The 22,844-nt window shown below is 40.5% G+C and overlaps 1 protein-coding gene across 1 annotated transcript in view; it reads left to right on the top strand.

Moving 5' to 3' along the window:
- LOC122828243 (3-hydroxy-3-methylglutaryl-coenzyme A reductase-like) overlaps window positions 1-22,844 on the top strand; it is a 33,442-nt gene that overhangs the window by 483 nt on the left and 10,115 nt on the right. Inside the window, exons 2-16 of the mRNA XM_044111646.1 lie at window positions 151-327; window positions 5,316-5,427; window positions 5,529-5,616; window positions 5,689-5,773; window positions 5,849-5,954; window positions 7,943-8,049; window positions 8,150-8,266; window positions 8,352-8,512; window positions 10,274-10,503; window positions 10,582-10,748; window positions 11,212-11,406; window positions 11,482-11,640; window positions 22,162-22,319; window positions 22,442-22,547; window positions 22,660-22,830. Of these exons, the coding sequence (XP_043967581.1) occupies window positions 163-327; window positions 5,316-5,427; window positions 5,529-5,616; window positions 5,689-5,773; window positions 5,849-5,954; window positions 7,943-8,049; window positions 8,150-8,266; window positions 8,352-8,512; window positions 10,274-10,503; window positions 10,582-10,748; window positions 11,212-11,406; window positions 11,482-11,640; window positions 22,162-22,319; window positions 22,442-22,547; window positions 22,660-22,830 (2,127 nt within the window). The 5' untranslated portion in view covers window positions 151-162. The remainder of the gene's footprint in view (window positions 1-150; window positions 328-5,315; window positions 5,428-5,528; window positions 5,617-5,688; window positions 5,774-5,848; window positions 5,955-7,942; window positions 8,050-8,149; window positions 8,267-8,351; window positions 8,513-10,273; window positions 10,504-10,581; window positions 10,749-11,211; window positions 11,407-11,481; window positions 11,641-22,161; window positions 22,320-22,441; window positions 22,548-22,659; window positions 22,831-22,844) is intronic.

Below are 22,844 nucleotides of genomic sequence, written 5' to 3'. Positions count from 1 at the left end.
ATCAACTGTGATATTATTTTTTATTTATATGGAGAAGTTGGATGAGAACAAAATAGTCATTCTAAATAATTAATTATGTGCACTTTCTCTTTTCATCCTACAACATCTTTGCTAATTTTCATCTCAATATTTTCCTTTTTTATTTCTTAGCTTTGTTGCACCATGCTAAGTCCTCTGTTTCGTGCCCATGGCCTCCTGGTGGCCTCACACCCATGGGAGGTGATTGTTGGCACAATCACCCTCACCATCTGCATGTTGTCCATGAACATGTTTACCGGGAACGATCAGATCTGCGGCTGGAATCTGGACTGCCCCAAAACAGAAGAGGTAACACAACCAATAATATGTCTCAAATAAGTTGTCACCACAGTGTCATACCATTAATATTATATTAATATCAATAAATCTGTATTTTGAAAACAAATTTTGTTGGCTGTTACTTTTCAAGTCTCTAAAATTTACTCAATGCATGCCAACAAAAAAATCAAGCTGTTGGAGCAAGTAGCCCTGCAGCAGATGGTCACACATGTCACAGGTGAAAGTGTCCAAAATGCCAAGGGTCAATGAGAGAGTTAGATATACAGTATATGGCAGATGACTGAGAGAAGAAAATCTGGATTTATTGACTTTTCAATATTAACAGCAGCATCATCACTGCAGAACTCTTTAATGTTATGCAGCCTTTGTTCTCGTGTTATATTTAAGAACTGCAAAAGCTAGGAAGAATAAGGATACTTCACAGTTTCTATGAATAGTATTCTCCTCCTTTTGTTGCTTTTACAAGTCAATCATGATCATTAAAATTAGTTTTTTTGGCAAAGAAAAATAATTTTAAAAAACTGTTTAGAGTCAATGTGAAAATTTATTTCTACAAAATACTTACAATTAAATGAAAATATTTAACATGAAATAGGTGATTCCAAAACTCCCTTCAAGTCAGTATTGAAGGGGGTTTTCAATACTGACTTCTATACAGTATTGAAGTCAATGTACATTGACAGTGACAGTTCGTCAATGTACATTGACAGTGACAGTTCGTCAATGTACATTGACAGTGACAGTTCGTCAATGTACATTGACAGTGACAGTTCGTCAATGTACATTGACAGTGACAGTTCGTCAATGTACATTGACAGTGACAGTTCGTCAATGTACATTGACAGTGACAGTTCGTCAATGTACATTGACAGTGACAGTTCGTCAATTTCATGTACCTTTGGCTGCAATCGCAGCAGGGAGTCTGACTGGATCGGTCTCAACTAGACTGCACATCTGGACTGCAATTTTCCTGTTCCATGTTGCATGGGAATTGACTCCTTTTGAAGTCTAATCACAATATTCTATCAGACTAAGTTCTGGACTTTGACTGGGCCACTTCAGAACTTCTGGTTTGCTGTCTTCAAATCTTTTCTGTGAAGCTTTAGCTGGATGTTCCAGGTTGTTGTCTTGAAACCAAACATACTTCAAAGCCATAGTTTTCTTGGTGATGGAAACAGGTTAACTTCCAGAATTTGCCTATGTTTTGTTGCATTCATCTTACCTGCTATCTTTACAAGTCTTCCAGGGCTTCCTGCCAAGAAGCATCTCCACAGCATGATGCTGCCACCATAGTTTGTCAATATCAATCTTATTTAAAAAGCATTTAAAAACAGATATTAACTACACCAAAGTCCTGTACAGTATTCATAAAACGCAGACAAAACACATAAGAATAAAACACAAATTAAAACAGACAGGGTAAGTAAATTATGTCAGGTCTTATGGAAAAGCTAAAGAATAAAAATAAGTTGTAAGGAGTGATTTAAAGTATTCCAGACTGTGTGCAGATCTAATGTTTTTTTCCCCCCCTGCCAGGGGGTCTTTTGTGGGCTCCAGTGTCCCTTATTCGAAAGTAGGCTGACAGAAAAGGGGGAAAGACATGCGGGAAATGTCAGCCGGGTCCGGGAATCGAACCCGTGACCACTGTGTCGAGGACTGAAGGCCTCCAAATGTGGGTCGCGCTACCCCCTATGCCACCACAGCACGCCCATGCAGATCTAATGTTGAAAGGCATGTTGTTCCACAGAGTAGGAGCAGTGACAGCAAATGCCCAGTCTCTTCTTTTCAGTCTGGTTCTAGGAATATGTAAGAAAAATTTTTCATTTGATCATTTCTAGAAATGGAATGGTTATGAAGAAGGTCTTGAAGATAAGCTGGGGCTAAAAATACCAATAAAAGAATTTTAAAATCAATCTGATAAGAAACTGGTAGCCAATGACGAGAAGCCACTATTGGTGGTATGTGCTCTCATTTCCGGGTTCCAGTTAAGAGTCTAGCTGCAGAATTTTGAATCATTTTTAGATGTTGTAAAGAAGATGTTAGGACTCGGTGAGATTTGGGTTTGGTTTTGCTTTTCATCTTATTTATCATTATGTTTTAGTTAATTTTAGTTTAGTTCTTCATGGACATTTTAGTTTTATTATTTTGAAGTAAATTATTTTGAATAGTATTGTCTTGTTTCTTGCTTTCCTTATTTTCAGTTCCCTTGTAGTGTTTTTAGTTACGTTTATTTCTTAGTTATTTTGTCACTATAGGTTCAGTTATTCATATATGTCTGACTCTATGTATACCTTCCCTTAGTGGTCCTAGTTAGATTATTTCTTTATTACTTCTAGTTGTTCCTTATTTCAGCTCCTTTGCAGTGTGCCTAGTTTTCTAATCTAGCTACCTTGGGTTTAGTTCTGTTATATTTGCATCCATGCCCATCTTTCTTTAGTAATTATTGTTAGATCAGCCTTCTTTCTTACAATGCAATACAATGACTTAAATCTTATTGTATAGGTCATCAAATCAGTCTGTCAACTGCGTTGCCTGTAGGGATTTTTAATGTCCAGCAGGTGTCAGTATTCAGTGACACAGAATCGACATAGTATCAATAGAGTTTTGCTATAGGTTGAAACGATAAATGGCGTCTCATTTACCCATCACTAGCCAGATCCATAGTCCTCAACTTAAAAGCGGCACGTTTTTCTTCGTATTGTTTCCATCATGAGGGGGTATGAGCATTTCTTTGTCGTGCCTGCTGCTAGCATGTACTTGTTCTAAATGAGTAGCCCTTTCTTCTTTGATATCCAATTTTGACTTCCAATTATTCATTTCCTGCTAAAGAGCCCCCTGGTGGTTGAAGAAAAATCCACAGAAAAGCCGCACCGGGATATAAGCCGAAGCGTGGGAAAAAAGTAACTTCTTATAGTCCGAAAAATACGGTACTTATTACTTTAGACCAACATTTAAAAGAAACCTGTTTAGTTTATTATTTTAGAAATTGTGGAATAGATCAAAATTTAGCTTTATACTTTTTATATCAGAGCAAGAATCCAGAGAAACCCCTACCAGCTTATAAATTATTTACATCTTATTCTTATTAAACATGGGGAACCAATATGTGGTTTTATACTTTTGTCTTTTAGTCACTCTTTTGGTTTGTATGTTTGCCCGCTTTGAGGCGACACCTACCACAGCTCCATCACAGCTGCCTGTCCACAGCAGCTCTGCTCTCACAGTAGAGGAGTGTGAGGTGAGGCAGGTGATGAGGAAGGTGAAACCAAGGAAGGCTGCGGGACCTGACGATGTGTTGGGACGGGTGCTTAAGGACTGTCCAGACCAACTGGCTGGAATCTTTACAAAGATTTTTAGCCAGTCCCTGTCTCAAGCCACTGTCCCTCCCTGCCTAAAGTTCTCTACCATTGTCCCCCTGCCCAAAAGTACCAACAGTAACACCCTGAACAACTACCGTCCAGTGGCACTCACACCGATCATCATGAAGTGCTTAGAGAGACTGGTGCGGAGTCACATCCTCTCCTGCCTGCCTGCTTAGCTGGACCCTCTCCAATTTGCCTACAAAGCAAAGAGGTCCACAGAGGACTCTGTATCCACAGCACTTCATGCCGCTCTGACCCACTTAGAGAAGTAGGAGAACTACGACAGAATGCTCTTTGTGGACTTCAGCTCAACATTTAACACTATACTCCCCCAACGTCTGGTGTCCAAGCTAGTAAACATTGGGCTACCATCAGCCACCTGCAGTTGGATCCTGGACTTCCTAACAGGTCGATCCCAGAGGGTCAGACTGGGCCCCCACACCTCCACTGCTCTGAGCCTGAACACCGGATCGCCACAGGGTTGTGTGCTCAGCCCACTTCTCTACACCCTCTACACTCATGACTGTGTCTCCAACCACCTCAACAACAAGATCATAAAGTTTGCAGATGACACGACTGTTGTTGGTTTCATCTCAGACAGGAAGGTGGAGCTGGAGAACAGGATGAGGTGAAGCAATTGTCAGAGTGGTGCAAAGTCAATAACCTGCTCCTCTACATCTCCAAAACAAAGGAGCTGGTGATCGACTTCAGGAAGAACAAAACGGACATCCAGCCTCTCACCATCAGTGGGACCTGTGTGGAGAGGGTCCCAGTGTTCAGGTTTCTGGACATGGAGTTGGAGGACAAGCTAACCTGGAGCACCAACACCAAGGAGCTGCTGAAGAAGCACAGCAGAGACTGAACTTTCTGAGAATCCTCAAGAAGAACTGTCTCCCCCCAGACCTGCTGCAGGCCTTCTATCACTGCTCCATAGAGAGTGTGCTCACGTACAGTCTGTGTGTCTGCTATGGCAGCAGCACATCCTCGGACAAGAAGGAGCTGCAGAGGGATGTCAGGGCAGCAGAGAGAACCATAGGCTGCCCCCTCCCCACCATGGAACAGATTTGCACTTCCAGGCTCCGCAAGAAAGTTCTGGACATTTTAAATGACTCTTCACACCCTGGCCATGGTCTCTTCCAGCTGCTGCCATCAGGCCAGAGATACAGAGCAATAAAAACCAGGACAAATCACCTAAAACCAGTTTCTACCCGATGGCAATCATGGCACTAAATTTAAAGGCATAAGAACTTCTACTCTTGACACTAAACTCTGTTAAAAATGTAAACTCTGTTTACTCTGTGACACCTTCAGGCTCTGCAACCATCTTCTGATGTCTATTTATTCTTGTTTTGTACTGTTTGTTTCTTCATCATATTGTGTGTTATGTATGTGTATATAACATGCACTTTAACTCGAGTCAAGCACAGTCTCAATCTCGTTGTAATCTGTTGATGACAATGACAAATAAATCTTATCTTATCTTATCTTATCTTCTTCGATTTTATGTTAAGGACTTTGAATTGCCTTGATGCTGAAAATGTGTTATATAAACTTACCTTACTGTAAAAGCTGTAGAGCTTTGAACAGGTTCTGATAGTGTATTTTTTTTATATTTTCTGACCTTGTTGCTTACAGGAAATCCTAAGCAGTGACATCATCATCCTGACCATCACTCGTTGTATAGCCATTGTCTACATATATTTTCAGTTCCAGAGCTTAAGACAACTGGGGTCCAAATACATTCTAGGTGAGATATTGTTTCCACACCAGAATATTTGCAGGATACCAGAAGCATGTAAAATGTAATAGTTTTCAACTGTATTTCTTTGTCCATGCATTTACTTCCAGGAATTGCTGGTCTTTTTACCATTTTCTCCAGCTTTGTGTTCAGCACAGTTGTTATTCATTTTTTTGATAAAGAGCTCACTGGCCTCAAGTAAGATTGCCCTAAATATATCATTTTATCAGCTTGTTTTGCATTAAGCTCTAACATGTCCTTGTTCTACAGCGAGGCGCTGCCCTTCTTCTTGCTTCTCATTGATCTTTCCAAGGCCTGCACCCTTGCCAAGTTTGCCTTAAGCTCCAATTCTCAGGTAAGACATTTTCTTGCAGCTTGTTGAAGCATTCTTTATAAAATTGCTATGCTTTTCCCCTCTATACTTATTCAGGATGAAGTGAGGGAAAACATTGGAACTGGCATGGCTGTACTCGGACCTACCTTCACTCTAGATGCTCTAGTGGAGTGCTTACTCATTGGAGTAGGAACCATGTCAGGTACTTCCTTCTGCTCTGATGTGGCAAAAAAATGTAAAGTGGGTCAATAAAACCGGTATAATCGTATAGTATAACAGGTATAGCATGAGTGAATCAATGTTAAAATATGGTTACGGTAAGCAGAAAAATCCACGTTGAGGCCTGATATTGAAAATTGAATGTTAATGTTTAATGTCAGAGTAGAATTCAATTCAGAAGCAGACTACAACCAAGCCAGCAGCAAAGGTGCTGTGTAGTTGGGACATACCACTGGTATATAAAGAGAGAAGTGGACCGGTCCACTGCTTGTAGTGACTTGTAAATATTTTTATGTTAACACATTGCACACCAACAGGTCACAATAATTTTTACACCCAAGTAAGAAAATGTAGAGAAAGGAATCTCAACCCACTGTCCACAACATATATTGCTTAATTTAAAGTGTGGTAAACCCCTGCCCAGTCATAAAATTCTCCCACCCAGAGGTCAAGGAGGGGACAGGTAGGGTCCAACAAACAGCATACATTGATTTAACAGTGTGACCTGAGGACCAACCCTTGTCCTCAAGGCAATCTGACCTGCATATTTTCAACACATTCCATTCAGATGATAGCAATTCAGCAAAACCCTGTTAATCAGTCGTCAACTGAAATCATGTGTGCTGAATTAGTGGAATGTTTTAAGCACCAGGGTGTTTTTCAACCCTGGTCCTCAAGACACCAGGAATGAAAAACACATTCGAGTCACTGGAATTCGATCATGAAAGAACATTGATTCAATGACATCTTTTCAACATCAGTCAACTGGCTGGAATTGGATGATTGTTTAATGGTTGATCCACTGTCAATCTTAACCATAATTTCAACCATTTTGATCATAATTCAACGTTGAAATAGCATCTCTTGCTATTTGGATAATCAGTATCATCCTCATCATGAACAACACAGATTACAACCAAGGATTTAATTTTAAGTTTTGATCAGTTTTTTATTTGCTGTCCACTTTTAAAATGTAAACTCTAGAAGGGCTAGACCAGTGGTTCCCAATTCCAGTCCTCAGGCCCCCCTGCCTGCATGTTTTAGATGTGCCTCTATACCAGAACAGCTGATTCAAATGATTGCATGACATCTTCTGCAGCCACCAAGTACTGCAGGAGCCTGTTAATCACCCAAAGATTCAATCCAGGTGTGTGGCAGAAGGGAAACACCTAAAACATGCAGTCATGGGGGCCCTGAGGACTGGAATTGGGAACCACTGGGCTAGACAATAAACAAAAATAGGGTTAGGGTCCAACTTTGGTTGAAGTTTATAAACAGTTCAGATGTTCGCCACCGAGGTATGAATAATTTCGGGAGCTAAATGATGTCAGATTAGGACTTCAGAGTCCAACAAATCATCCAGGTTTAGCTATTTTAGTGTCAAAGGTGAGATTAGGGTTTGGTACCCCCTCCACACCCAACACATAACACAACTCAGCTATTTGTGATTATGTATTACTAAAAAACAGGTTGAACTACATATACATAGTTGTACATTAGCAACAGCCGATAGCTATATTAGGAAACTTTAATCTTTATTTCCCTGGGGCCTCTGTTTTACGCTACGTATTTATTTGCTTCTGCATCTCATCCAAGGCTCTCTTGAAAAAGAGACTTTTAATGTCAATGCAATTTTCTCCTGCTTAAATGTTAAATGAAAAAACCTTGATAAGAGCAATAACAGCTTTATGTGGACAAATGAAACAGGAAGTGAAAAGTCCTGCTTCATTTGAAAAAAAAAGCACCTTTTTTATTAAATCTTGCAAATTTTATTAGAATACTCCAGATACTACCTTGATCTTGTTGTAGTATTTCCTAAAGTTTTAACTACACATATAAAATATGTTGTCATTGACAAAAAAGAAGCAATTAAAGAATATGCTTTAAATACTTTGTGGATGTTTGTTTTTGTACTGTGGTTCCTTCTTATGTGAATTACAACTGCTAAAATGTTTCTCTTGTGTCTTTAAGGTGTGAAACAGTTGGAAATCATGTGTGGCTTTGGATGCATGTCTGTTTTAGCCAACTATTTTGTGTTTATGACTTTCTTCCCTGCCTGTGTCTCACTGGTCCTTGAGGTAAAGCCCCCTTTTTGAGCTCCCATAGATAGCTGTACAAATGAAACTTTTTTTCATCATGTTGATTTTTTTAATATATATATATATATATTTGCTCCAGTTGTCACGTGAGAGTCAGGAAGGTCACCCAATCTGGCAGCTAAGTGACTTCTCCAGAGTGATGGAGGAGGAGGACAACAAACCCAATCCTGTAACTCAGAGAGTCAAAATGATCATGGTAATGTTTTGCATGCAAAGAAAATCCTCTCCATGTATTTATTTTGTAAGGGTGTGTGCATCTTTGCTGGTTCTTCTATGTGCAGTCTCTTGGGCTGGTGATGGTTCATGCCCACAGCCGATGGATATCCAAACCATTGTCCTCAAATACAACAGGGAGTAATACACAACTTGGCATGGAGCTGGATCAGTTATCTCCTACAAGAATCGAGCCAGAGATGCCACTGTGGCACTTCTACCTCAGCAGGTAAGTACTTTTCTTTAAATAATTGTTTTTGTGTTTGGCAGTGTGTGCAGAAAGCATGACATACATTTGCTTTAACTCTCACCCACGACTTGCAGTGTGAACAAGTCCTTGTTTGTGCTGGTCTGGTCCAGGCCAGACCTTTTGGAACAAAAGTTAACACTCAGAACTGGCCCGTATGATGTTTTGAAGTTAGATTTGAGCCACTTCCATACAAAATCCTGAATCTGACTTTTTCCAGTCTTTTTGGATGTAATTTTATTTTGAATAACCAAAGCAGTTTTGATGTGACTTTGACACCACTTTCAATTGATGTTTCTCATAACTGTGCACTGGTGGGAGGTGTTAGTACTCAGCAAGATGAACAATACAATCCAAAACTAACATGTTTCTCCAGAGAGAAACATGTGGATTTACTGCTGCAAAATGTCTGGCTGCACCCTGGCTCCACTTCTGGGTCAAAGATGTATTATTTCAAGTTTCCATCCATCCATCCGTCCGTCCGCCCGCCCGCCCGCCCGCTTATCCAAGGTCGGGCAGCGGGGGTAGCAGCTTCAGAAGGGAGGCCCAGACTTCCCTCTTCCCAGCCCTTCTTCCAGCTCCTCCAGAGGAATCCCAAGGTGTTCCCAGGCCAGCCGAGAGACATAGTCCCTCCAGCGTGTCCTGGGTCCCGGGGCCTCCTCCTAGTGGGACAACAATACAAAGCAAAACAAAAATAGAACACACAGTCAAGAATTGAAACATTACATTTTGTCAAATGCCATTGTTACACATCAGATTGTTTAACCATTAATTGATTATGCTTCAAAAACGACTCTAAACACTTGGGGTTTTTGCCTTCATTTAATGAAACTCAGTGTTTCGGCTGTTTGACAGTTTTCTGGAAGTTTGTTCCACATTTGTGGGTATAAAAGCTAAATCCTGCTTCTCCTTGTTTGGTTCTGGGGATGCAGAGCCAGAACCACCTCAACAACAGCAGAGTGTTGTTGTGCTAAGCTGTTCAGTGATTTCTAAACTAACAGCATTTTGTAGTTTATCCTCTGAGCTACAGGGAGCCAGTAGAAGGACTTTAAAACTGGGTGATGTGCTCTATCTTCCTGGTTTTAGTCAGAACGGCAGCTGCAGCATTCTGGATCAGCTGCAGCTGGAGGATTGATTTGTTTTTTAGACCAGCCTGTAAAGACGCTGCTGCAGTAATCAATACAACTAAAGATATGCACATGGATGCGTTTCTCTAATGCTGAGATGTTAGTCCTTTATTCCTGGAAATATTCTTCAGGTGATAGAAATGGTTGTACCTCTGCATGTCTGTTTGTAGCCATTTTTACATGTCTGAGGTGTTAATGTAAAAGCTTAGTTAGAAAGGTGTGACCAGCAGCAGCTCTCTGGCATAACTGTGTCGTAGCCCAGCGCATTCTTTAAAGAGCTCAAAACAGGCAGAACCAATTGGGTGAAATCTCAATATTGGAGAAAGATTTTGTCTATTAAATGTAATAAACATGTTTTGTATAACCAACAGACCTATCCTAGCTTGTTCAAGAAGTCATAATATTGAACCTTCAAATATATTGAATGTTTTGAGTTATTGTTGCGGAATACCTCCAATTCACCAAATAATTACGTTTGTTAAATATTATTTTGACCATCGCTCAGTCTGTATCTTGAGAATTACGTTGTGACCAAAGCAAAAAAAAAAAAGAACAGCCAGAAGAATACCAGTCTGCAGTCAGTCTGATCTTGACTACCTGTTTGTCTTGTTTACAGAATGATAACCATGGACATAGAGCAAGTGATCTGTCTGGCCTTAGCTCTGCTGCTGGCTGTCAAGTACATCTTCTTTGAGCAAGTGGAGATGGAGTCTACCCTGTCTCTTAGGAACCCCATCACCATGGCTGCTCCCAGCCCAAACCAGCAGTACAACAAGACCTGCTGCATAAGGGAGCCTTCTGCACCCAGATTTCCAGCACCTGCAGCCCCCTGCAGGGAGGAGAGAGGTGTGTCTGCCCTCACTGACAATCACGGAACAGATAAGCTTGTGTAGCACTGTGTCTTATTCCAACTTGTCTCCCTAGATGAAGTTATTCGGCCATTTCCTGCCCCCACCACTGACTGTCAGTCAAAGAGCTTGTTTGTCATTGGAGAAGAAGATGGGGAGATGAAGTATGGCAACACTGAGCCCAGTCTGCTGCAGAATCCCAGAGGACTTGATGAATGTGTGTCTATCTTTAACAACCCTGAGGTAAAACATAGAGAGGAAATCCTATAATGCCCCTTGATATGATTACATATTTTGGAATTTAAATATGACTATTTCTTGTTTTTTTGTTTTGTTTTTCTATACATAAGGTTAGAATGAAGACCTTTGAGAACCTGGTGAAAACCACATTATTAGGATTACGTCTGCATATTTAAAAGAGCGTGTACTTGCTTTCTTATGATTCTTACCATTACATTAATATGTGTAGCCTCGCCTGCATTTTAGCATCATAGACACAATCAGATCTATTTAATCGATGAGGGTATAAAAAGTAAATACATTGTTAATTGGTCAGAATCAAATATGAAAAAAGTGTTATGAAATAGGCCTGGGCTTTTACAGTTTAAATAGTTGGAATGGCCTCTGGGTGAAGCAACAGCTGTTCAGACTCCAATAATAACCACCAGCTCCTAAAACGTTGAAAAGTCTGATTGTGTTTCTACAGCAAGGGCCATATCATCTAAGTGATGCTGAGGTGATGCTGCTGGTGACCTCCAAACACATCCCAGCATACAACCTGGAGACTTTGATGGAGAAACCAGAGAGAGGAGTGGCGATACGAAGACAGATGATCTCTGCCAAGCTTTCTTGTCCTTCTGCACTCTCCTCGCTTCCATACATCAACTATGACTACTCCAAGGTGACATTGAAAGCTATACAAGAAACCTTACATCCACATGAGCCTGTGCATCTTTAACAAAGATGTATTTTCTAGGTTATAGGTACCTGCTGTGAGAATGTGATTGGTTACATTCCAGTACCGGTTGGAGTTGCAGGACCACTACATCTGGATGGAAAACAGTTCCAGGTTCCCATGGCAACTACAGAAGGTTGCTTAGTTGCAAGCACTAACCGAGGCTGTCGTGCAATTGCTGTAAGTGTCCGAGTTGTTGTTACTGGCTGTTACAGGCACTAACCCAGGGGCAGGGAACTCCAGGCCTCGAGGGCCGGTCTTCTGCAACTTTTAGATGCATCTCTACTTCTACACACCTGAGTCAAATAATGAGGTCATTAGCAGGACTCTGGAGAACTTGACTGCATTTAGGATTCAGCTATTTGATTCAAGTATATTGGACCAGAGAGATATCTAAGAGTTGTAGGACACCAGACATCGAGGACGAGGATTGCCCACCCTTGCACTAGCCCCATCACACATTTAGCTCCATGAAATTTCCATTCAAGAAGCTGAAGGTTTTCATATGAAATGTTACACACACCTGGTCTGGTGTCGGTGTTACAGACGCTGATTTTTCCTGTAAACAGCATAGAGCAGGTTGAAGTAACGAGGCAGAAACACCTCTGTGCTTCTCAAATCTTCCTGGAATCTGTTCTGAAGCTGGTAGTCAGTTATACAAACTCTGAAGATTATGAGAGCACACTGCCTCCTGCAGGAGGCAATAAAGTTAATTACAATAGATGCCAAATCTCGAATTCTCGTCCAAGAACATGTTCAGGTGTTCACAGATGTTCGGGGCGACCAATGTGGAAGTCAGCAGAAAAAGAAAAAAAATAATTTGAATCTCGCTTTATTCTCACAATTGTATTTTCATTGGCACTACTTTGTGAAGCAGAAGGTTACGCGCTTATAAAATCGATAAAGTCAGAGCCTCCTTGTTCTTTGTGTTTGGCCAGAGCAGGGGAGTGTGGCTACCAATTAAATTGAGAATAATGTCTCCTGTCTCCTATGTTCTTATTAAGTAAGGTAATACTTCTGAAAATATGTATTCACAAGCTACAGATGATGACAACGAGTCCAGATATTCCAGTGGAAATAATAGGAGGTCCGCTGCAGAAAAAACAACAGGTTATGGGCCCAGATAAGTTCCGAGTGTGGGGGTGCACGGAAGGGGATTACCGACACAGTTTTACGGAGATGAAGCCCTCTACCACATCTGGGAAACAAGGTTTTTAGCATACTTGAAAACCATTGGCCTCAAAAATACTATCCTGGGAAGTGAGCTAACAACGGGAGCTGATGTACGAGAAGCATCAGAGATTGGTCGGAAAATTGAACTGATGTATGCAGAACTGTGTGGTTGTTTGGATGATAAGACGCTAACACTAATCGTCTATGAAGCGCCAGATGATGGCAAGAAAACCCTAGGAATATTGAAACGCCATTTTGAATCAGAATAAAAGCTGCAAATTGTCGGGCTATACACAGAGCTAACCAATGTGCTAATGGCTGAAGGGGAAGCATTAGCGGACTATCTAGCCTGTGTTGAAAAGATAGTGGCTGCGTTAAACAGAGCTAAAGAGACCCTTAGTGATGTACTTCTGACTGCGATGGTATTAAAAGGTCTCACGGATGATTACAACCCATTTTCTGTGCATGTCACTCAGTCAAAAGAAAGCTGAGGAGCTTTGAATGCACACTGCGCTACTGCAGCAGGCCCCGAACAGATGAAGTAATGTCTGCAAAACCTAGGTTTAAAGAGAAGAAATATTTCAACAGAGAATGCTTTATTTGTGAGAAAATGGGGCATAAAGCAAAAGACTGCAGAAACAAATACAAGAAAACTCAGCACTGGGGGACCAACGCGCGAAACAGCAACAACAGCACCTGGACAATGAACTGTTCGTGTTAAGAACAGGCATGAAACCAAGAATGAAGAAGAGACGTTTGTGCTTCGTTTGAGCACACAGCAGGATGGTCTACTGGTGGACAGCGGTGCCTCTAATCACACCATGACTGATGAGAGTGCTTTCATCAGATTTGATGAGGCTTTCCAGCAGAGAACCAGATCATGCAGCTGGCAGATGGGACACGAATCACAGGCAGTGTCCTGAGGAAAGGAGATGCCCAGATTGTGCTGACAGACTGCGACTGGAAAGTGGTGAGTGCCAAGCTCATAAATGCACTCTTGGGGAAAGGATACCCACAAAATATCCTATCTCTGGATGCAGCAACTTCTAAAGGAGCAAGATTAAACTTTGAGAAGAATAACAACAAAATGATCCTTCCTGACGGCACAACGTGTAAAATTAAGTTAAAAGACAGATTGTACTATTTGAACAATGTCACAGAGATATATGTAAAGGGTGAGGACTCCTGCAATGTATGTTTGGATCTAAAAACATGGCATGAGATAATGGGTCCTTGCAACTATGATGATATTGCAAAACTTGAAACAGTTGTAAATGGCTCCAGACCTAACCAATGTAAAATTTGCCAAGAGGGTAAATTTTCACAAAGCAGAAACAGACAAAGTGATATGAGGGCCAAAGAGCTCCTGGAACTAGTACAGGCCTGGGTTGACCTATTTCACCAGAGTCATTTGAAGGGTTAGGCCAGTCACAATTTTGCTGAGTGATTAATTGTTTCAAGAACTATTGCGATAGACGATAATATTGTTTGAAGACCTTGTCAAGAAATCTGGTATGCGTGTGAGATCTGTCCAGGCTCATGCAGAAAAACCGAGCATAAAAAGGCCTGAAGAGATTGTTGCAGCTTTGTAGGTTGATTAATGCTGTTTATCAAATGTGTATTCCCTTAGTTACTTGATATGTAGTCCCTCTATTGATAAAGAGAAAGAAAAAGTAATAATGATGAACTAAAATCAAATAATCTATGGTTGTTAAAATGTAAGGAATTGAAGTTTTACACAGGAGAAGAAAAAGGCTTGGGGGTGCGTGCAGCTGCGAGCAGCTGCGTTTCCTGTCCCATTTCCTGTCAGTGGTTACTGCTGAGGATTCTCAGAGAGTTCTAAATATTCCTTAATACACGGCATATTTATAAAAATCGTTCAGACTATTACTCAACATGAAAGTTTAATTATAAATTCTATGATAAATTCTAGTTATCATAACATTATGAATGATTGATAAATCAGAGAAGTAAAATAACGCCTGAAATGTGAATGCAAGCGATGGATGGAACAGGATGCGGTTAGAAGCGTAGCTGCTGCGCTGCGACGCCTCATTCCTTAGCAACATGCTGATTCTCAAGTTTCTAAAATAGGAACGAAATGTCATAAGTCAAGAAAATGTCAACAGGATGCTGGAAATTTTAGTTTAGTTTAAGAGTAACGATAAACAAAGTTATCTTTAAAATGAATCCCTTAAGTAGAAATTTATACTCAACAGTAAACTTAAAGGTTGGGAAAATAACTATTCTGTTTCCAGGCTGCAGATTGTAAAGATAAGACTATTATTTCCAAGCATGAAAGTTGTAAAGAATGAAATCTAAACATTGTGAGTAATTGGATAAGATTCACAGAGAAACGCTTTTATTAATGTTGGTTTGCTTATAGTAAACAATTTACTCTTGTATTAAAACTGTAACTTTGATGTCAAGTGATTAGAATCATGGATTATTCTTAGTTTCTTTTTAGAAGACTTGTAGTAAGCTCACTTTAAGATACAACTGATGAATTATGGATATTATAACATTATAAGTTTTACTCTGAGCATGAAATGGAAAGGTGCAGCTGCCTGGTAAAGATCAGAGCAAGAAAGGGCGTGGGCCGCTCTTGGGTTACAGAGGTGAGATGGAGGATGAAGCCATGTGGTGGCTTCCTGCTAAGTTAATCGCCCATGTGGAAAGAGCCCAGGTGTAGGTTAAAAGTTAATCGGCCACGTGGAAAAAAGAGACAAAAGTTCATGACACAAGTTCAGGGGGGGCCTGGTTGTTCGTGGGTTGCGTGCGCAGATGTTCTTTGTCTTGGAGAGAGAGAAAAGAAAGGTATAAAGCCACGAGACTGAAGGAACACGAGGTTCTTCGTCTCCGGAGCTGAGGCTCAACACAAGAGCGGCAAGAAGACCAGCAGAGGATTACGCCGATGGAACCAAGGAAAGCGAGACTCACCTCACTCTGGACTAACAGGACGGAGATCCACCTATCCACTACCTTGGTTCCTCATTGGATTTCCCTACTCTGCACTTAACCCAGCGATCTCAAAATACATCGCACAGACTTGGGGAATTGAACAAAAGTCACAGGATCGACAAGAGCTGTTCGGTTGGATATAACAGACAGTTCACTTTGCTTCATTTTCAAAAAGGATTAATTTTTCACGGTCACAAGTGAAAGGATTCTAACCAAGGACTTCTGTTGCCGAGATCCAATTCCATGGATGGGTATGAGTTTGCTGCACCTCAAAGCCTTATTTGATAGAAAGATGACAGTGTAGGGAGGTTATTAGGAAATAGTTAAATTGATCTAAATTTTATTGATTTTCTTTGTATGGTAATCTCAAGTGAATTCTGTATGCCTGTCATTTACCCTGCTAAAGCTTGCTTAATAAATGCATATAATATAAAATTCTAATCAGGTTGTGGACCTTGAAATTAATTGAGTCATTTGAATCAAAGTTCTTCTATTTATAGTAAAACCAGTATACATGATTCTAGTAATGTGGTGGCTTCAGACTTTCCTTTGGTGAGTGTAAAATAATGACCTTGTGATTTTTTTTCCTAGTCACTAAAAATTATCCAGCCGTTAACAAGGGCACGTTACAGTTTAGAAAGGAAGCTACCGTTAACAGAAGTGGTTATTGAAACTATGCAGTTGTGAGGGCTACTCAGCTGATTGTTTTTTAACTGAAAATGGTCATAACTTCTGAATCGAAGGTAGTGAGAGCTGGACGAATTTCTTTCGCCACCAGTTTAAACAGATTATCTCAAAGATCTTGTTCAGGGTAAGACCCCGGTCTTAAGAGATTTTCCGGACCTGTTAGACAGAGAACTGGTCAGTAGTCAGCCGGGGAGTTGAGAGGAAAGGGCGCGGCTGGCTATTGCGTAGTAACAAACAACCTTTGTACACTGATTTAATGGAAATGACATAATAATGCATGCGATTTCCTGCCAAAGATAGATACACTTTATTTTCAAAAGAACATTTAACACTGGATCTGATGAAATAAACAAAACAACCAAAAACAAAAATAAAATGGATTCCCAGTCTCCATTAACAAAAATGTACTTGAATAAAAACACCAAAGTGTAAATAAATACTGCATTCAACCAAAAGAGTGCAAATTATGAAGTCTGTAAACCATATTGCCCTTCAGTGATCATTAGATTTAAATAGAGAAGATGGAACATCGACTACCTGATGCAATAGTTCACACTACACGTTAGTTCACACCTACATTTTCCCCTTAAGACAATCTTAGAACGATCAAAGTTCTATGATCATCCTGTAGTGTGTGGTGTGTTACTGTAGATCGTCAGCTGCTCTGATCTAAATCAGGGGTTTTCCCCACTGGGAGCTTAACGCAGCCTGTTGAATGTGACAGAAAGCGTGGATTCTCCTCCTGCTTTCTGAGGGGAAATTACAGAGGGGAATCCCAAACAGCTGACAAGGGTAACCCAAAGTCCAGGACATTGGAGATGATATGTGAAAACAACATTAACGGTTATAAACATTTCATGCAAATATAGAAATGAGGAGGGAGGAGTTGGAGCAAAATTGCTACCAGTTGATGAACCCAGTAACTTTTCAGCTGTTCTTCGTTAACATGACATAAATAGGTTCTAATGATTTTCATTCAGTCAGGACGTTACGCTGACACTAGAGCCACATGCATTGCAGGTAGTAAAGCATTGATTAATGCCTGGTTTTAAAACTAGTTCACTGGACTTGTAGCCATTATTTTGTGCCCATTGTTGGACACCACACAGCAGGATGGAACCTGATCGAACCGTTATACTTAGGCTTTCTGCCGGCTAGTGTGTGATCTCTCAGGTTTTGAAAATGGGCAGCGATCGGCCGACAGCTCTAAGATGGTGTAGTGTGAACTGGACATTATATTAAGGAAATGAGGAAGGGAGGGTCAGTGGAGAACAGCGGAGTTGAGCCTTTTTTCATTCAGTGTCATCAACAGAAAGAGAAAAAGGCTGGAAGAGACGATAAAGCCGATAATTGAAATTACGTCGATAGTTTTAATTTATTGTACGATTAATTGATTTATCGTTTATCGCGACAGGCTTATGAAGCGTACAAGTATGCCATCACTTTCACTGGTGACTTTTCTGGTGCCACTTCTGTGTACTTTCCCAGGAACTAAAACAAGGCAGTTGAGGCAACTAAGCAGTTCTTGGCAGACAGCACCTTAGAGTAAAGTAAAACACCTGAGATCTGACAATGGGACAGAATTTGTGTCAGAGGAATACCTGTCATTGTTGAGAGACAGTGCTATAAAACACAAGAGGCCAGCGCCCTACTCTCCCCATCAAAATGGGAAATGGCGCAGAGAGGAATTGGCTCACATTATTTGAAATGGTCTGATGCTTTCTGATTGAGTCAGGTTTACCCAAAGAGCTATGGCCTTATGCAGCCAGGACAGCCACAGTCATAAGAAACAGGTGTTACTGTAAGAGAACAGGGGAAACACCCTATTTCCTTTTCACTGGAAAGAGCCCAGATCTGTCAAAAATGAAAAAGTTTAGTACCAAATATATGGTGTATGAACAAAACAAAAAGAAGCTTGATCCTAAAGGCAAAAGGGAATTTTTTGCTCATGTGGTTTATTTTTCAGAAACAAACAAAGTTCAGAAACACACATTGGTCAATTACGAAAATACAATAATGGCAATCATCTTACTCTATACCCCCACTTAATGGTGCCACACATTCTAGCCATAACACTATTTTCCAAACATATAAGTACAAAATTTTTCAATCTTGGTTCTTGTGGCAGATTTTGTAAACACATCTGCGACCATGTTTTCTGTTGGACAGTAAACTAAAACAATTTTACCCTGCAAAACACTGGACTTTATGAAGTAGTATTTAATGTCCACATGCTTGCTTCTCTAGCGATTCACAGGGTTCTTTTCAAGGCGTATTGTCCCTTGGTTATCTTCAAACACCTTTGCTGTTTGCTCAAACTGTGGTCCATGTTCTGTAGTAGTTGGGATAGATAGAGTGCTTCTTGGATGGTAGCTGCTAATGCTACATACTCAGTCTCACATGTTGACAACAAAACTGTTTGCTGTTTCATTGTTTTCCATGAAACGACAGCTCCATTTGGACAACACAATAACCTGTAGTGCTCTTCCTGTCAAGAACATCGTTGGCCTAGTTGGCCTCAGAGTGTCTTATCAGCTCTAGTTTAGTGTCACACTTGTTATAACATTAGTCATAGTTCTTAGTCCCCTGTAAGTATTTATACACATGCTTTAAAGCCATTATATTTTTCTGTCTGGGATCAGACTTATGTTGTGACAGTCTGCTCACGATCCAGCTGATATCAGGCCTAGTTCAGGTCATGATATAGATGAGGCTGCCCAGCATTTCTCTATGTTTACTTTGATCAGTTTGTTCTTCTGGAACCAGATCACATTTGATTTCATTAGGTGTGGCTCTGGGTTTCAGCCATACCAAACCGTTCCAGTACCTTCTCAGTGTATTTGGACTGGCTCATTTTGATAGAACCTTCTTTTTGTGTGAAATCGATCCCAATAAAATGTGTGAGTTGGCCAAGATCTTTCATTTTAAACTTAATTTTCAGTTTCTCTTTGACCTCTCTTAGACACATCTCATTGCTTGCAGCTATAATTATATCATCAATCCACACTAAAAAAATGACCTTTCCTTTGACAGAAAAATTAGTGTAGATAAAATGATCAGCTTGGCTCTGTACAAAACTCATTCAGCATCAAGAACTCATGGAGCATCATATTCTAGTTCCTCCCAGATTGTTTGAGCCCATAGATAGATTTGTTCACATCATTCTTTGATTTAACCTGGAAACCTTCAGGTTGATCCATGTATATTTTAAGGTCAATGGGCATAGGTAAGTTTACTGCCTTAATGTCCATCTGTTCAGTGTAAGATGTTGTGCAGCTAGTTGGATCAGCACACATAGTGACGTTAAGTTTGGAGAGATGCTATGTATCTTTACAGACATAGCATCTGCAATTATTCCAAGACGAAGGTCATCCTCACTGGACCAGTACATTCGTGTCATAGGATATGATATATAATGTACCCCATGACCATGTTAATCCCTAGAAAAATGTGCATTTCTTTGCTTGTCTTCCTCTTCTGTTCCTCTTCTGTTTTGCTGAATGGACCTAGAATTTATCAGTACACGGGCCACAGAAGCTTTGAAAATGAGGACATTCATCTTTTCCAATCCAGACATCAGGTAGAGTCGCCAGGCATTTACAACAGTCACATCCAAAATATGAAAGAACACTCTGATGTACCACCGATGTTTCTACGTCTGTGGAGATACATTGCCACACACTGGTCAACAAGATCCACCCCACCCATGTGTTGGTTATAAAGGGCCACTGAGTAGGGTCTTTGGACAGTGATCTTGGTTTGTTCTTTCTTCAGCCATGTTTGGGCTGCGTCTTCAGGGGACTGACCTGCACTGGTCGATGCCATGTGGATGACTGAGCTGGCAAGCCAATGTGTGATAGTGATGTTACTGTTTGTGCTGACAACAGAGCAGGCTCCTCTGCCTTCTTTCTTCAGTTGTTCTTCACTCTTAAGTTTCTTATTCTCTCCTTTCACTCTGTTTGCTCTATATGCACATGCCATAGATGCCAAGGTCTGTCAAGGCCTCAAGGAGTGGAATACTGCAAAAGGAATTGTCAAAAAACACCTAGTGGTTTTTATTCTTTATGTCATCGCAAAGGCGCATGACTACATCTGTAGCCATTCCCAAATCACTGCTCGGACCCCTAATTGCTGAGTCCTTGTACATTTCAGATCTGTACATATAACTTGAGGACCCTGCCCTGACCAACACTTTCACTCTCTGGGGTTTGGGCGTTTTTGGTATTTATTGCTTGATTGACAGTTGGCCTTTGAAGGGAATGATTTCCTCATCAATTGATTGGAATTCTTCAAGGTTTGCTGCAACCAGGACTGCTTTCTGAAGTATACTTAGCACTGGTGCTATTTTGAAGAGCCTGTCTGTGTTTTCTGGCTGGAAGGTATAGTTATCCACAAAGTGCAGATAACTTAAAATTTGCTCATATTTGTTTATAGAAATAACGTCTGCAATTATTCCAAGACGAAGGCCATCCTCACTTTACCAGTACATTCATAGGATATCGAATGTACCCCATGACCATGTTGACCCCTAGAAAAATGAACATTTTTTCGCTTGTCACTTCCCTTTCTGCAGTACATACATGTTGCTGTTATTAACAGCAACATGTTTCCCTTAGATCTCATTAATGAGATCTAAGGGAAACAAATACCTAAAGAAATCAACTGGCTCACTTCCGTCAACATTTACTCTCCTGTCTCCTAGAAAATGTGGCAAATCTACATCAAAGTTATTGTCTTGGACTTTCCAGACATATTTGCGAGGTTGAGTGCAGGCATGGCCCTGGTGAGCATTTCTCTGAGCAGGTACCATGTGGACATTTTCCTCGGCTCCCTCATCATGCTGACCTCTCTCTGTATTCTGTCTTTCATCATCCTGGCCCTCATCATCTTGACTTTCAGCAACCTGACTGTCGGCATCTCTTTCATCATCCACATCTATTTTTCTAGTGTTCACTGCCAGCCACTCCTCATCACTGATGTCATTATATTCATCATCAGAGGAGTCAGAGGGAATTTCCTTGACTATTCTATGGTTTTCCTTACTCTTCGCTGAACTTGTGGTCTAAAAGTATGAGAAAATTATAGTTTTACTAACACAAACTACAACTGATCTGCATGAAAATGATATATTTTAAAACTGACTTACAGATATACTTAAAATCAATTTAATTGCAAGCAAAACAGTCAAAATGAAAGATAAATTAACTACATGACTTATGTTAAAAATATAGTCAGCAATGCATGCCGTCCACTGAAACTTTATTCAAAACAAATTCAAGAAAAAGTAAACGTTCAGCTTTTGTAAACAATTTAAAGGACAAATTAGACAAATTGTAATTACATCAATAAATGTATATATAATGTATTACTTTACACCCCGTATGGCAGAGCCAAAATATATTTTTTTCCACATTGTGAAGTGCTTCTACTTTCTGTGTTATTCATGCAGGTATCATATAATGCAGTAAAATATTTATGATTTTATTTGTTTTGGTTCACACAATGTGTGAGGATTTGTTTTTTTGTGTGTTTATTTAGGTTTCTGTGTTCAGTTGAGTCTCCGTGTTGTCCCTCCTACTCCTTGATTGTCTCCAGCTCTCTTGTTTCCCCTTAATTACTCCCTGGTGTATTTAACCCCACCTGTGTTTGCGTTTCCCTGTCTGATCCTTGTCATTCCTCTATCCTGTCTGAAGTCGTGTTTATTGCCAGTTGTCTCACTTGCTACCAGAGTGAGAATCTTTGCCGTTGCTCGCCTGTGCTGCCTGGAAAATTGTACCAGTTGCTACCACTTCACCTTTGTTTTTAGTTTTGTTTTTTAAACATTTAGACATTTCTAATTCCAAGTATATCCATTTAATCCTTTTTGTCTTCTTGCTTTAGCTGTCTGGAGGAGCCAGCAGCTGTATCCTGGCTGATGGCATGACTCGTGGTCCTGTGGTCAGACTCCCATCTGCCTGCAAGGCTGCTGAGGTCAAGGCCTGGCTGGAGAGCCCAGAGGGCTTTCACGACATCACAGAGGCTTTTGACAACAGCAGCAGGTAAACCACTTGGTGTAACTGTACAGACTCACTACATAAACTTTGCTAAAGGACCAATACCAGTAATCACTTCTTCTCATCTTCTACAAATAATTTATGATTTTTGCATTTATTATTGGCAGATTTGCTAGGCTACAAAAATTGCTGGTTGGCCTGGCTGGGAGAAATCTTTACATACGCTTCCAGTGCAGGACAGGAGATGCTATGGGAATGAATATGATCTCTAAGGTAACCATGAGAAAATAGTCTTCAACATATCAACTGAACTCATCACTTTATATAAATGCAGTGTTTGACATGGTAAGCAACCTTTGTTTAAAGAAAACTTAATTGTCTGCAGGGCACAGAAAAGGCTCTGAGCAGGCTGCAGCAGCACTTCCCTGAGCTGCAGGTTGTGGCAGTCAGTGGGAACTTCTGTACAGACAAGAAACCTGCTGCTATCAACTGGATCGAAGGCAGGGGCAAGTCTGCCGTCTGTGAAGCTACCATTTCTGCAAAGGTGGTCCAAGAGGTAAGAGAAGTCAG

Source organism: Gambusia affinis, linkage group LG03, assembly GCF_019740435.1.
Source record: "Gambusia affinis linkage group LG03, SWU_Gaff_1.0, whole genome shotgun sequence".
Lineage (NCBI taxonomy): Eukaryota > Metazoa > Chordata > Actinopteri > Cyprinodontiformes > Poeciliidae > Gambusia > Gambusia affinis.
This window is presented reverse-complemented; position numbering and strand designations above follow the sequence as displayed.